Source organism: Panicum virgatum, chromosome 7N (genome assembly GCF_016808335.1).
Source record: "Panicum virgatum strain AP13 chromosome 7N, P.virgatum_v5, whole genome shotgun sequence".
Taxonomy (NCBI): domain Eukaryota; kingdom Viridiplantae; phylum Streptophyta; class Magnoliopsida; order Poales; family Poaceae; genus Panicum; species Panicum virgatum.
In genome coordinates, this window is record NC_053151.1 from 23,225,163 (window position 1) to 23,240,296 (window position 15,134).

The 15,134-nt window shown below is 42.2% G+C and overlaps 1 protein-coding gene across 4 annotated transcripts; it reads left to right on the top strand.

Moving 5' to 3' along the window:
• The first annotated feature begins 7,220 nt into the window (after positions 1-7,220).
• On the top strand, positions 7,221-11,784 carry LOC120681865 (protein DETOXIFICATION 16-like). Of its 4 annotated transcripts, none has more exons than XM_039963508.1 (10): positions 7,221-7,407; positions 7,965-8,048; positions 9,089-9,369; positions 9,468-10,012; positions 10,096-10,182; positions 10,256-10,312; positions 10,403-10,641; positions 10,846-10,964; positions 11,071-11,157; positions 11,264-11,736. In XM_039963508.1, exons 3-10 carry the CDS (start codon positions 9,121-9,123, stop codon positions 11,321-11,323), a joined length of 1,443 nt encoding a protein of 480 aa, XP_039819442.1. In that variant the 5' UTR covers positions 7,221-7,407; positions 7,965-8,048; positions 9,089-9,120; the 3' UTR covers positions 11,324-11,736. The 4 variants fall into 4 exon arrangements, with proteins under 4 accessions (XP_039819442.1, XP_039819441.1, XP_039819440.1 ...); XM_039963507.1 differs by having other exon boundaries at positions 7,996-8,048; XM_039963506.1 differs by lacking the exon at positions 7,965-8,048 and having other exon boundaries at positions 11,264-11,784.
• Positions 11,785-15,134: the final 3,350 nt, after the last annotated feature.

Below are 15,134 nucleotides of genomic sequence, written 5' to 3' on the forward strand. Positions count from 1 at the left end.
AGATGGCGTGGGGACAGAATAATTATAATTAACTTATTTTCATGAACTAACATTGCTAAAGCAAGTTTATATTACATTTTGTACAAAAAGATAAACTTAGCTATTGATCACCATGAATCTTGATAGAGAGGAGAGAGTTCACAAGCACGACACACTCCTATAAAATAGGACTTTGTTCCAAGCCATTTGTCCCGGCAGCTTTTGGGTTCGGGACAATAGGTGGCTTTTGTCCCGGGTTTAACGGCTAGCCGGGCCAGCGGGGGACAGGGGCCTTTTGTCCCGGTTGGAGGCACCAACCGGGACAAAAGGGTGGCCTTTTATCCCGGTTGGTGGCTCCAACCGGGACAAAAGGTCGCGCGAGCCTTTTGTCCTGGTTGGTGTCTCCAACCGGGACAAAACTCCTTGGTCCACTTCCCTCTCTCCCCGCCCGAGCCATTCAGCTCAATTGTTTCTTGCTGTTCTTGGCTCGGGAGAAGAGAGGAGTTCTTGTCATTTCTCACCACATTTGTGAAGATCTTTGATTCCCGTCCATCCATCGGCGCTAAAGGTTTGAGGCTTGTTTTTCTCTTCTTCCTTGGCTTGTATAGCTCATTTCATGCTTTAGAAATAGAGAAAATGTGTAGACTAGCTCATTCTTAGACATTTAACTAGATTGCATATGTTATGTGTGATTTTCTTTAGATTTAGATGAGTATGTGGATAGTAGAAATTTTTAGAATGTGTAGAAACTTCATGTGATGTACTTGTATATATGATCATATTGTGGATAGTTGATTTTGTAGTTCATGAATGAATTAATGAAATGAGTATATTAGATTTTTTGTATTATGAATGGATATTTTGACACTCTAGTGATGTATTTATTCAGGCTCACATTGAAACCATCTAGAAGCTAAAAAAATCTTTATTTTGAAACAAGTATACATCGTTAATCTCCATCCAACGGTGATGGCACTGACTTTCGGGGATACACGATGCGCTACAAGGACGTCGCGAATCGGTTGGTCGCATCACCAGCACTTACGATTGATAAGAAGAAAGCATTTGACGCAGTCAGTATGGCCGTTGTTGTACTGAGAGCATATCAACGAGATATTTTTGCATGGTCAAAATAACAAATATAATTTCAAAAAATTAGATATTTCGTTGACCCAATCACTTGAATGAAAATTAATTATTTTTGTTGCGTGTATCAAGTTTATATAGAGATAAGAAATTTTGTTCCATAATTTTTGGAATCATAATTTTATTAACTGAATTAACACATGAAAACTAATTTTAAAAGATTAGTAAAAAGAAACAAAAACAAACATAAGATTTGGCGGGAACGAGGGAAAACGGGCCCCTTTTGTCCCGGGTGGTAAATCCACCCGGGACTAAAGGTGGGCCGCGGGCTGGGAATTTTTCCGGCCCGCCCAAAAGGCCCTTTTGTCCCGGGTGGAGTCACGACCCGGGACAAAAGGCCATTTTGTCCCGGGTCGTGGCTTCACCAGGGACAAAAGGGGGGCCCCTATATATGTTGCTCAACCTCCGCCTTCCTCCAACACTTGGGCATTTCCCTGATCTGCGCCGCGCCGCCGCCGTCTCCCATCGTGCCTCCTGCTCCGCCGCCGTCCCCGAGCGCCGCCCGAGCTCCGCCGCCTCCACACCCCGGCCGCCTTGGACGACGACCCTGCCAGGCTACTCACCGGTGCGCCGCCGTCCCCGGCCCCGTGCCACCTTCGTCTTCGCCGCCCCGGCCTCCCACTCCCGCGCGCGCCCTCGTCTTCGCCGCCCCCCGGCGGCCTCCACTGCACGCCGCCGCGCCGCCACCCTCTCCGCTGCGCGCCACAGCGCCACCAGCTCCCCCGCATCGTCGTTCCAGGGCCGCCGCCCCTAGGTTTCCCTGCCCTGTGTGAGTAGTGTGGCACCGTCATTTTCTTTTTTCTTTTCAAATTTTATGTTTATGTAATTCTGTTTTATATTAACTAGAATTCAATTATGCATATAGATATTTTTTAGAATTATATTATGGATTATAGTGTTTTATTTATTATATATTAAGTAGAATTGATTTATAAAGACATTATTAGAATGCAATTATGGATATAGTGTTTTCTTTATTTATGGAGATATAGTGAGAATTAGAGAGAATTTATAGAGAAATAGAGAAGGAAATAGAGAATTAGAGAGAATTTCTTTTATGATGTATTATTATTTAATTATGTCATTCAAAGACTTTAATTATCGTATATTCATTATTTAATTATGTCATTCAAAGACTTTAATTTATCTTGTATTTATTATTTAATTATGTCATTCGAAGTCTTTAATTTATCATGTATTTATTATTTAATTATTTCATTTATATTACTTCTCGAGCTCGCAAACTCGTGCTAACACACAATCGTTTCTGATAGTCTCCGATAGTTTCCGATCGTTACCGATCCCGACCGAATCGTTTCCGATAGTTTCCGATCGTTACCGATCCCGACCGAATTGTTTCCGATAGTTTCCGATACCGACCGAATCATTTCCGATAGTTTCCGATCATTACCGATACCGACCGAATCGTTTCCGATAGTTTCCGATCGTTACCAATCTAAATATGTGGATTATTTAGAGAATTTTTTGAAGGGTTTTATTTGTATTCATATTTTAGTTACGATGGACCCGCGACACACAGACGCGGAAGACGAACAGTTCCTGTTGAATATGATTGGTGAAGGTCAAGGAGATGTCGCTGAACAAGCTGATGATGGCAGCAATACCGACATATATTTGAATATGTCCGGTGATGGAATTGAGCCACCATCTATTCAGGATGACGCTGCTGCTAAACAAAGTCCTAATGTACATATCACAACTATACTTATTTGTAGTGACAATCATATTTTCATCTGAATCTATATGAATACTATGAATGTTTTTTTATAGCCGTCTGGATCATCGTCGCAGCAGAAAAAGATGAAGCGAGGCCCAACAAAAAAAAACTGGAAGGACGGTTCATTATAACGGAAGTTGGTCCAGATGGCGAACCGATCGCTCCAGAAGCTGCCGCCAAAAAATTCATAAGACAATCTGGATGTATTGTCAGGGACCACATCCCGATCAGCTTCAGGCTCTGGAAAGCTTCCAATCCAAGCGAGGAACGGGATGCGGTACCCAAAAGAGAAAAAGAATGGTGCTGGCGGGAGCTTAAGAAAAACTTCACGGTTCCAGCTGAATCTGAAGAGATATGCAAGCGCTGGACCCTGAGTAAGATGGCCGAACAGCTGCAATCATTTAAGAAAATTTTGACGAAGAAATATATCAAGACCGGGACCACACCCGTATTTACCGGTGAGCTCGAAAAGCTCAGTGGTCACTAGGATGCATTTGTGGAATACAAGTCTTTAGAGCTTGGGCTTCAGAAGGTGCAGAAGGCCAAAGACAATGCCTCGAAGAAAGTGTACCGTGGTTCCGTGGAAGTATGGGTTTAGGGATTACATTGAATCATATAGAAGCCGGCAAAGAAGAAAGAATGATGAGCGGGAGGAACGGCTCATGTCACATGATCAAAGACTGGAGGAAGAGGTTCAACGCCAAGTGGCCATAGCAATGAGCCAGCAACAGCAAGCGCAAACGGTGCCTCCAGAGCCTAATGTCGCAGCCGATCATCTGTCTCAGCGGAAAAGCAGCTGCGCTTCCACAGACGTCGTCGTCGTCGAGCCAACGGGGATCCAAGCCGCAGTTGAAGCGACGGCCCCGCAGCGATTTCCAGTGGATGAGATCACCCAGCGGACACCTTGTGACCTGCAGACTACCATTAAGAACTTAATGTTCACTGTTGCGTACGGTACCGCCATGCCAACCCAACCAGGCGACGTGTACCACGGGCAGCAAATTCCGCCAGGATACACAAGAGTTGGCGTGGAGCAGGTGTGCCAGGGTTGGGAGACGCTCGGGCTTGATATTCCTGGAGGCGATGAGGAGAGGACACTAGCAGAAGCCATTCATGGCTACATCCTATGGGATAAGCGCTACATTGTCCTAAAGTCGGATGATCAAACACCAAGACCGGCATCTCAGCATTCCTCTCCAAGGCCGGCATCTCCACAAACTCCCCAAGGGCAGCACTGTCTCGGCAAGGTTCACTGGCACATTCTCCATCACCATCATCTCATGCGCTGATGAACACTCAAGCGTCACCGTCGCCTCCGTGGTCACCCCCTCCGCCGCCGGCAAAGAAGCAGAAACAGCCGCCGGCAAAGAAGGTAGCTGCACCGGCTAAGGAGCCTCCAAAGAAGAAGAAAAAGGAGAAGAAAACCAAGGAGACTCCTATTAAACCCTGGGACATGAGCCTTGAAGAATGCGATCTGATAACTCAAGAAAGAGTTAAAGAGCACTTCAAGCCGAAGCCGAAGCCGGAGCCCGAGAAAGTGATAAATCCGATAGATTTGAAATTTTTTAAGGGAATGTGCGAAGCAAATAAGAGAAAATTCATTCCGAGAGACCCCCCCTTCAGACTACGAACGCACAATTATCAAAACTACTGAGAAAAAGAAGAGACAATCAAAGTCGTCGTCGTCTGACGTTCCACAGCTCGGAGCCCAAAAGAAACAATTAATAGAGCCTCTCGTAGTTGGACAGACGGCGCAACAACAAGACTTTGTTACATTTTTGAAAGAATCAAACCTGATGGCGGCTCAGATTGCAGGGGGGAAGATATTCCAAAGGCCGATGTGGTCGTCAAATGGACGTATGAGCTGGGCAAAACTCTTGTACCCCCCCGAAGTAGTGTCCGTGCTTCCAACGCAAATGTATAAGCTGCACCAGCACTATATGCATGCGATGGCCGATTGCGTCTTCATGCAGGGCGCAAAGATTAAAGATGACGATTTCTTAGGGGGGGAGGCCATTATATGGATAAACTGGGAAGAAATTTACTAACTATTTCATCAGGAGGACCTCGACATCTCTATGGTCAGCTTGTGGGTTCTGTAAGTATTTTATTCTCCTTACGTATTGTTTTGCATGATCTCAACATACTGATCCCTTGATTTATTCGGTATCATGTAGAATAGGGATACAAACTTGCAGGAGAAAGGGATACTCTCACCTCGGCTTCATCGACCCAATTACTTGTAATTGGAGGATTCTACGCGACACTTCCGATGAGCTATACCAAAACTTGTTCAAGTACATAAGCGTTCATCACAACAAGCAAATGATATTGTTTCCTTACAACTTTTGCGTGAGTGATTCCTTCCGTCTAACTCTTTCTATTCTGTAATCGAATTATTTAAACCTTAACTACCAAGAACTGCCTCCGTATAATTTTGCAGTGAACACTGGGTCCTAATTGTCATAATTCCCGAGAAGAGCCTACTCGTAGTTATGGACTCATTGAGGAGAAATCCAGAACAATACGAAAATCTTCTTAACATGATGAAAAAGTAATTCTACCACTACTCCGTCGATGACCGATAATTTGAATCACTTTGTTACTTGACTATAATTGTTCTAATCATGCACAGGATTTGGAAACAATTCGCTAAAAATCATCCAGGCAAATTTGACAAGGAATTGAAGATCAAGACAGATTTTGCGGTACACACTTGGATGATTCGTTGCACGATTCATTAGTTTTATTATATATTCATGTAAATACCTGATAATTTCTTCTCTCTTAAAGTGTATGAGGCAGAAACAAGGCAATAATTTATGCGCATACTATGTATGCGAGACAATCCATGGTCTGGTAGGTCCTCCAAGGGCCTGGACAGATTGGGAGGAGGAAGTAAGTAAAAAACTTATTAATATTTGAACTCGTATTTTAATTAGTCGAAATTAATTATCCCCTTTTTCCATAGGTCGAGGAGATGCGCGATGAACTCATACCGGAGGAAAAGATTATGGCGATTCAAGAACAATTGTCCGGATTTGTTGTTGAGCAAGTCCTCGATCCAAAATGCAAATTCTACTATGATGGACTATCTAATATTGACAATCGCAGCAAATATGATAATATACGCGTATATATGTAATTAAGAACGAATATACCTATGTAAATATATATGTGTGTATGTATTAAATTTCTATTTATGAGTATGTATGTATTATATATATAAGCACTTCAATAATATATATGTGTGTATATATATATATTTATTTATTTATATAATATTGGTCCTAGACATTTTCATATGTAAAGGAATTCACATGTATAGATATGTGTATACATATATATAAAAGTGAATTAATTTATATATGAAAACTATCTAGGACAAATATTATATAAGTAACTATATATATATGTATATATTAGTGGAGATCATACACACTGAATTCCAATACATAAGTTTAATTGAAATGCAAAAGTATAATTGAAATAGAAAAAGAATTGAGAAAAGGAAAACATAAAAAAGGGACCTAACACCAACTGGGACAAAAGGGTGCGCCAGCCACGTGGCGCTGGCAGCACCTTTTGTCCCGGTTGGTGTTACCAACCGGGACGACTCGGGACAAAAAGACCCCCTTTTTTCCCGGCCTGGCGTTTCCGGTTGGGAAACCGGGACAATAATAATTTCCCAACCGGGACAAATTAGTCTTTCTGTAGTAGTGACATATATCTTCTTAGTTTGAATCTTGCTCGAGCGCAGCAAGTTCAACAAATTTAAGTGCCATATATACTGTTGAACCTAAAAAGGCACAAACATCACTTAAATATCTATATGTATTGTATATGTTGAAGTGAAAATAAGAATGACACGCACATAATAATTATTTCATTGGCCGCCAACCGCCAAGTAAATGTACCTTTTCTTGGCACGGTAAATAAACCGCCAAGAAAATGCATCATTATCTTGGCAGTTTAAAGAATCCGCCAAGTAAATGCATCATTTTCTTGGCAGTCTAACCTAACAGTCAAGGATATACGAATTTTTCATAACAGTTCTTTCAACTCGCCAAGATATATACATTTCTTGGCTGTTTGCTAGCACCGCCAAAAAACACTACAATTTCCTTGGCGGTTGAATTTTGGCCGCCAAGAAAATCCTCGGCCGCCAAGTTTGGTGTAGTGAGACATAGTATAGTCGATAGGTTGTGCCCACGTGTGAACAACGTTTGCACGTACTCGAGTACTCCGCGGTAGGGTACTGTACTGCCGTGTTGCAATTGCTGTTGCCGTCGCCCCTCGGCGTCTCCTCGTCTTGCTCGTTGCACGTTGGAATATTTTAAAGGAAAGCCGCCGCCTCGAGCCGAGCGTCTTTCGAGGACCACCCGTTTCCACCGTGTAGCCGCTTGCCCTGTTCGCCTTGTCCGAGGAGGGCCTCTTCTTCTTCGATCCCTCCTCTCCCTCGGCGTCGGCGGGCCGCCGTCCCAGCCGCAGCGGCGCGCTCTCCATGGCGTCCTAATCGGCGGCAACGCCGCCACGTGCCTGCGGTATGGTTCTTGCCTTGTCTCTTCCTTCCTTCAATTCCGTCCGTGGTGGGGGGAGATTGGCCGGCTCAATCAGCATCCCATGGTCACCGTCGCTCCATAGTAGTTTCCAGCCATTGGCCATCTCTAATTGGAAGCGCGTCTTAATTAGGAGCCATTGCTTTGGCTGTAAAGGGACGGGTATTGTGGAACTCAATCTTTTTCCACTGAACTCCACTACTCCATTGCGTTCAGATTCCTTTTGCAGTTCGTGACGAATGCTGCTTAGTCCTCAACTCATTCGTTGATGGAACCGGATCCTGTGGATGCCCTGTTTAGTGATATGCAGTATATCTGAGATTCGTTAGAGCATATTTTCAGAAAACAAATGGCTCTCAGGACTTTGAGGCGTCAGACTCTGAACTTATCCTTGCGTGCAGTGTGTAGGAAGCTTGTGATTGATTTCGCTATGTTAGTCTCTTGGAACATAATTTTTTACATGTGTTTGTGCTTCTACATTTCGGACTTTTGACCAATAGTGCATATCTCATTGTTCATTGAATATTTAAATTGATCTACAGCAGCGAAAATGACATTCTTGTCCTGATTCAGAGTGGATTGATTGGATTCGCTTTCTGTGAGATATTTTGGACCTGTTTGCCAAGGTAGTTCGTTTCTTTCCAGTGGACTTCAATATTTCTCACGGGTCACAATCTTTGTCCCCTTGCCTTTTTCAGAGCTGAATCATTCTTTATCATAATATGTTTACATGCATCTTGTTCAGAGAAACGGTGTGAAGTTCCTTTCTTGATTTTGTCAAGTTGGGAATAGTTTACGGAATTTGCTCTATTCTTTTAGTTTTACCATATTGTAGGAGAATATTATGTATGTCTGGTAGAAGTTGAGTTCAGAGGAAACATAGTTCTTTGCTGTGTTTGTAAAAGAAATAAGTGTCTTTAAGAACTCTTTCCACTTAATTCTGTTTGATCATGTTTTCTTTACCTAATCAAATGATCATTCAAAGCATTCTTCAAGGGCGCTGGGTCAAACATGGGGATGATAGAATAAGAACAAATATGAAGTTTGGATGTATGCACATGGAAACAGAGTAACCAGAGTCTACACCAACTAACAGTGTGCATTAGTTTAAACAGTCTAAACTCTGCGGTGTTAGTTCAAAGAGTCTAAACGATGAATAAAAGCCCCCCCCCCCTAACCATAAAAGTACAAAAACAATATTTATTTGACTACCTAAGTTTATATTCTTTACATGTGTATGCCTGTACCTTTCATCATTTGGTTAGTTGTGCAAAAGAAAATGGCATTTCCATGAGCATGGGTTCTTTGTGTTTAGCTGTCGCATTCACTCTTCTCCATTAGGTAGGCTATTATCTCACATGCTAACTTGAGTGCCAAGCTACCTCCATTAACATCCAACGTGTTTCCTAAATTCCATTGACCGCCAAATTCCAAATCTTTTTGAGAAGGATTGACTGTATTGATTCTTAACATTTTTTTTTATCTTTTCTTTTCCAATATTTGACAGTTGAGATCAATCATTTGTTCTGTTCTGTTCTGCTTGTTTGCCAATGTCAAACTTGGCTGCCAAGCCTTTCTTTCCTTCTTGTTTCCTCATGGCTTATAGACCTCCAACTTTACAGCCTTATAAGATTGAGCACTTTGACTGATACATTCTATCACATAGCTTGTTCAGAAGCAGAGCGTAAGGTTTCATATATGATACCAAGCATGGATGAAGCCCTTCTTGGCAATGGTGTTCAGAAGACCAGAGGGGTAGGAGAGAACCTGGTGCTGCCTGAGGTCAGAAAGCAGCTGCACCTTGCTGGGCCACTCATTGCCGCATGGATCCTGCAGAACATCGTCCAGATGATATCTGTCATGTTTGTTGGTCACCTCGGTGAGCTTGCACTCTCCAGTGCCTCCATCGCCACCTCTTTTGCAGGTGTTACTGGCCTCAGCTTATTGGTATGTTATATAAATTCAAAGCCTTTCTCATATGCTTGACCTGAAGGATTATATGGAGTTCAATAGCAGAGTGTTTTTTTTTTGTTTGATCATTTCAGTCTGGCATGGCAAGCAGCTTGGACACACTGTGTGGGCAAGCCTTTGGGGCAAAGCAGTACTATCTTCTCGGTATCTACAAGCAGAGGGCCATCCTTGTTCTCACTCTGGTGAGCCTTGTGGTTGCTGTTATCTGGTCGTACACTGGCCAGATCCTTCTAGTCTTTGGTCAGGACCCAGAGATTGCAGCTGGAGCAGGGAGCTACATCCGGTGGATGATTCCAGCGCTGTTTGTGTACGGGCCACTGCAGTGCCATGTCCGGTTCCTACAGACGCAGAACATAGTCCTTCCAGTGATGCTGAGCTCAGGTGTTACAGCGCTTAACCATCTGCTAGTGTGCTGGCTGCTGGTGTACAAGATTGGTCTGGGCAACAAGGGTGCTGCCTTGGCCAATGCCATTTCGTACCTGACCAACGTCTCCATCCTGGCAATCTACGTCAGGCTTGCACCAGTCTGTAAGAACACCTGGAGAGGGTTCTCGAAGGAGGCTTTTCACAACATCCCCAGCTTCTTGAGGCTTGGTGTTCCATCTGCACTGATGGTTTGGTCAGTTTTTGAATCCCTCTAGTTGCAGATAGATTTTTTTTCTGTTTATTTTCTCTAATTTAATTGAATACACATGCACACAGCTTGGAATGGTGGTCATTTGAGCTCCTGGTGCTGCTTTCTGGACTTCTCCCAAACCCAAAGCTTGAGACATCGGTTTTGTCGATTTCGTAAGTTAACTTTCCACGGCGCGTTTCAAATGCTGCTTGCCCTTTCTTGATTGTAACGCTTCAATTTCTGCAGCTTGAACACAGGCTCTTTAGCATTTATGATTCCTTTTGGGCTTAGTGCAGCCATCAGGTCAGATTGAACAAATCTCTCCCAAATCTTACCATGCCATGTTGATAAACTTATTCTTGTGGCACTGATACATTTCTTTTTCCCCTATAGCACTCGTGTTTCAAATGAGCTCGGTGCTGGACGACCCCAAGCTGCCCATCTGGCTACCCGTGTGGTCATGGTGCTGGCTATCGTGGTTGGCATATTAATCGGACTGGCTATGATTTTGGTTCGCAATTTATGGGGATACGCATACAGTACGGAGGAGGAAGTGGTGAAATACATCTCCAAAATGATGCCGATCCTGGCCGTGTCATTCTTGTTTGATTGCGTGCAGTGTGTTCTTTCAGGTAAATATGGATCGATGGTCTGTTAAAATAACCAAAGTTTGCAAATTCAGTGAACCTACTGATATTATTCGTTGATCTGTTCTTATCTACATGTATATTATGAAATGCATTTATCTACATGTATATTGTGAATGCATTTGTTGCTTTTGGAACATTACCACTTAAAGAATGACTAACAATTAGGGATTCTTGATATTTTCACAGGTGTTGCTAGGGGTTGTGGGTGGCAAAAGATTGGTGCTTGTGTTAACCTTGGTGCGTACTACCTGATTGGAATTCCAGCAGCCTTCTTTTTCGCCTTCGTTTACCATCTAGGTGGAATGGTAATTTACTACCCGAAGTACCTACCCTTAACATAAGTTCTATTTCAACTTTTATTACTATGTTGGGATGAGGAATCCTTTCTAAATTAAGGGTTTGAATGTCTAGGGACTTTGGCTGGGAATAATCTGCGCACTCGTCGTCCAGATGCTATTGCTTCTCACAATTACTCTGTGCAGCAACTGGGAGCAAGAAGTAAGCAAATCAACAGAACTTCCTGCATGTCCAGATACTGTTGATTTAGTTTGTTTTCACCGTGTTTGCTCATTCCATGGCCTCGGTCTTTTTGTCATTTCTGCAGGCTTTGAAGGCAAAGGACAGAATTTTCAGTTCATCCCTACCAGTAGACATGACGACATGACACGCACAAGCCACACGGTTTCTTTTTGAAGTAAAAGCCACACGATTTTGTTGGAGGCAATGGCCAACAAACTTTGACAAGGAACTCTTTCAAGACTTGCTCACTCGAGCAGGGACTACTTTTCTCCACGGCATCATAATGACACTATGTTCTAGGAAACATCAGCGGAAAATTGATCTAAGTCAAATTTGCTGATACGGTACCGCAATATGTCAATGAGGGAATTATTTTGTAATTGCTGGATTAAATGATATTTAAATGTTAAAAAATTCTGGATTATGACCTCATTAGTAAGCGTAGTACACTAGTACTTGGTGTTCGGAAAGTGCGTGTCACCTGGGAGGTGTTGGATACATTGTGAATCTTAAATGCGAACACATGTTAGATCAAATGCTCAGTTACGACTTGTGGTATTATTTGGTTGTATTGTATGATTTAAATTAAGAAAGACTTCGTTCTTAGTTGTGTGTGGATGCATAAAGTCCTTTGAAGTCGATGTCTTTCCTTAAGAAAGTGGTTTATGGCATTACAACACGAACTGCTGTCTTTCCATTGCTAGTCTTTTTCAATCAAAATACAAGAGCATATGGGCGCAATCCTATAATGTAGAAGCAAAATAGATGCAGTTGTACTAAACTACAGAGATGTAGGGAAGGAGGGTCAAAAGGCGAATGAGCAACACCTACGGTATTGGCACGCCGTAGAATGAGCAGCACCAAGTCTTTGAGAGAATAACCAAGTCATTATGATTGGAGGGACCGAGGATGGAAACTTACTACTCCTTCCGTTCTAAATTATTAATCATTTTAGCTTTTTAACTAGATAGACATGACGTAGATCAAGATACATAACAAAGCCAAAATAAGACCAAAAGAACTAAAATTTAGCTGTACAAAAGATTGAACATGTGCTTAATTAAGACTGAACGGGCATCGTTTTGGAGGTGACGTGGCTTTAATGTGATAGTAGCTTTATAACAATGAACAATTGTCGGTGACATTCATCTAAATAAGATAATATATATGCATATAATATAATTGAGTAAAAACGACAAATGAAGGGAAACTGAACTTGGTCGACTCGTTAAATGCAACAAGAGTTGATATTTCGTTGACTACATTAATATGTTACCACTACATTACGTACAACTGAACTTGGTTTATGTTACCACTACATTAATATGGCAAGCAAGGTACATAATACCAGAAGGACAAATAATACCAACTTAATTGGCTGAATGCATTAGATTGAAAAAAAGAATGTACGTACGACTACTTAGAGTATTTAGGGAGTTCAAATTTAAGCTTTTGTTCTTTAGTTTCCTCTTTCTACAAATGCAAATTTAGATCTTGTCATCATGTATCTATTCGCGTAACTTACTGGAAGGTTTGGAACGTTTCTTTGGTTTGGGCTGCGGCATTCATCATTCAACTTGGTCTGTTTATTCAAACAAAGCCTCAACAGCCGATTCATCATGTGCACTTTGCTGCTATATGTTATCCTGCTAGAGTTTCAGGCTCGGTCCATTAAAAAATTCAGAAGTTTCAATCAATCTTAATGTGTGCATTAGAAAGTGGTGCGGACCTTAGCCCTACTTTTTCTACGAGAGAAGTGGGATAAACAACATAAATATATTGTATCTACTTCAAACTACGTGACGAGGAGGATGGCTGCAACTATCACCATGTGGTAGTGGAGGCCGGTTTCCCCTTATTAAAAAAAAGTGAAGACTTATTTTAGGTCGGCCGTAAATCAGACTGGTTGTACGGCTGTTCGGACAGTGGGTGTTGCATGCATGTGAGGGACGATGACAGAACCAAACAGTGCATGCATGCACATAATTTCAAAATAGAAAAGATCATAGTTTCAACACCGAGCTTCCTTTGCAATTCTATTTTTTATGAGATATACATATGCGAGATATAAAAATCTAATCTGTTTAAATCGTGATGGTGACATGAGATCGCGCAGCTCCTCCATGTATACACACCGCCCATTGGCCTCCACCAAAATATATCTAATCAATGCAAGCTACAGGGTTTTTATCTCTTCTCCTTATGTGCTGCCGCCATAGTCTTCTCCATCCCAACACTAATCTGCACAAACGAATAGGAGAGCAGGTCTCTGGAATCCTTTAATTTGTCTTTGAGATATTGCATTGAGGGATAGTGAATAAGGTTTTTGGGAGGTGCTCCGCGCGACCGCTCAATGTCTTCACCACTGCACATCTTCCAATCAACTCCCCCGCCATACGAGCAGCTAGTCGTCTTCGTCATCAACAACTGCAGCGGTTCGTCATGGTTAAACGCATATGCTCCAGCCACAACTCCCTCTTTGGAAACACCCAGTACGTATATGTGATTTTATCTGTTTCTTAAACATGTATCCTGATTCATGCACTACTAGGAAAAAGCCCATCAGCACCGATTGGTCAGAGCCTTAGGTACCGGTTTTTTGAACCGGTACTACGAAACCAAGATCGAGTAAAACAACCTTTCAATTCGCCTCTGACCATCAAATTAAATGTGAATAACCCGTCCTCACCATCTCATGGAAAACCCTTTTCGAAATAGTGTAATGGAAAAAGAAGTGCTTCGAATCATTGCTATTTGACTCGAAACTTTGTTAGAAATTAGCCCTTTCCTGATTGGTATCAGGGCTGAATTCAAATGTTTATTTTTTTTATTTCTAAGTGCTCCCTTTAGTAAGGTTCCACCCGGTACCCAAAAAAATATATTAAACCTGGGATGAGGCCTGCACACGCGCAACATTCCAAGTCACAAGGCATGCGAGTTTACACGCGTATTCGCGTGTGGTGGTTGGGATTCAAACCCGCAATCTCTTGTCTCGCACGTAGCTCATTTACCATCTCACCTACACAAAAATTATGATTGAGAGGGAAATATTTTTCCTTTTGAAGTAACCCGTGGAGCACCTTTAGGTACCGAATGGTAACACTGGTACCAAAGACTAGACATAGGTACCCGATGGTGTTATTACCTGGTAGTAATCCTTTAGTGCCGGGTGGTTTTACCACCTGGTACTTATGTCTAGCCTTTGGTAATGGATGGTACATCATTCAATACTAAAGGATCTCCCTAGGCTCTCATCCACCCCAAAAAGTACCAGCATGCATATTCCTGCTGGTACTTTTATGGTGGATCTATGATCTGTTTTCTAGTAGTGCTAAGACCTTGGCTATGTTATTAACGCTTTCTAGTATATTTTAGGGCCTTGTTTGTTTCCTTCCATTCTATTCCATTCTATAAAAGAATCTCGCATGCATGGCGTATTAAATGAAGTCTATTTGCAAAATCTTTTCAGGGATGGGTGTAACTTTTCGCGACGAATCTAATGACGGTAATTAATTGATGATTTGCTACAGTGATGCTACAGTACCGTCATCTGATCGCGCGGTCAAAGGCCTCATTAGATTCTTCAGGGTCACTAGCGCGGGGGTTCTGAAGTTGGTTTTGTAAACTGACTTTATTTGACACCATAATTAGTGGTCCAAATGTCACTATTCACTAGCACAGCACAAATCAAACGGGAACTAGATCTACGCATTCTAGTTTCTGTTTGACATCATAATATGTCTCTTTCAAAATTTAATACTATTGACTCATTACTCAACATAAGTCTACACATATCTTTTATGGCGTGATTACATACAGAGTCAGCGTCAGCTTGACTGGCTTTCCCTCAACACCTCTCGCTTGTCATGATTTACACCTAACCAATGACCAGTTCTGCATTTCCAAGAAATTTCTAAACGATGTTGACAGGACTGCATTACATTATTTCTTAAGAA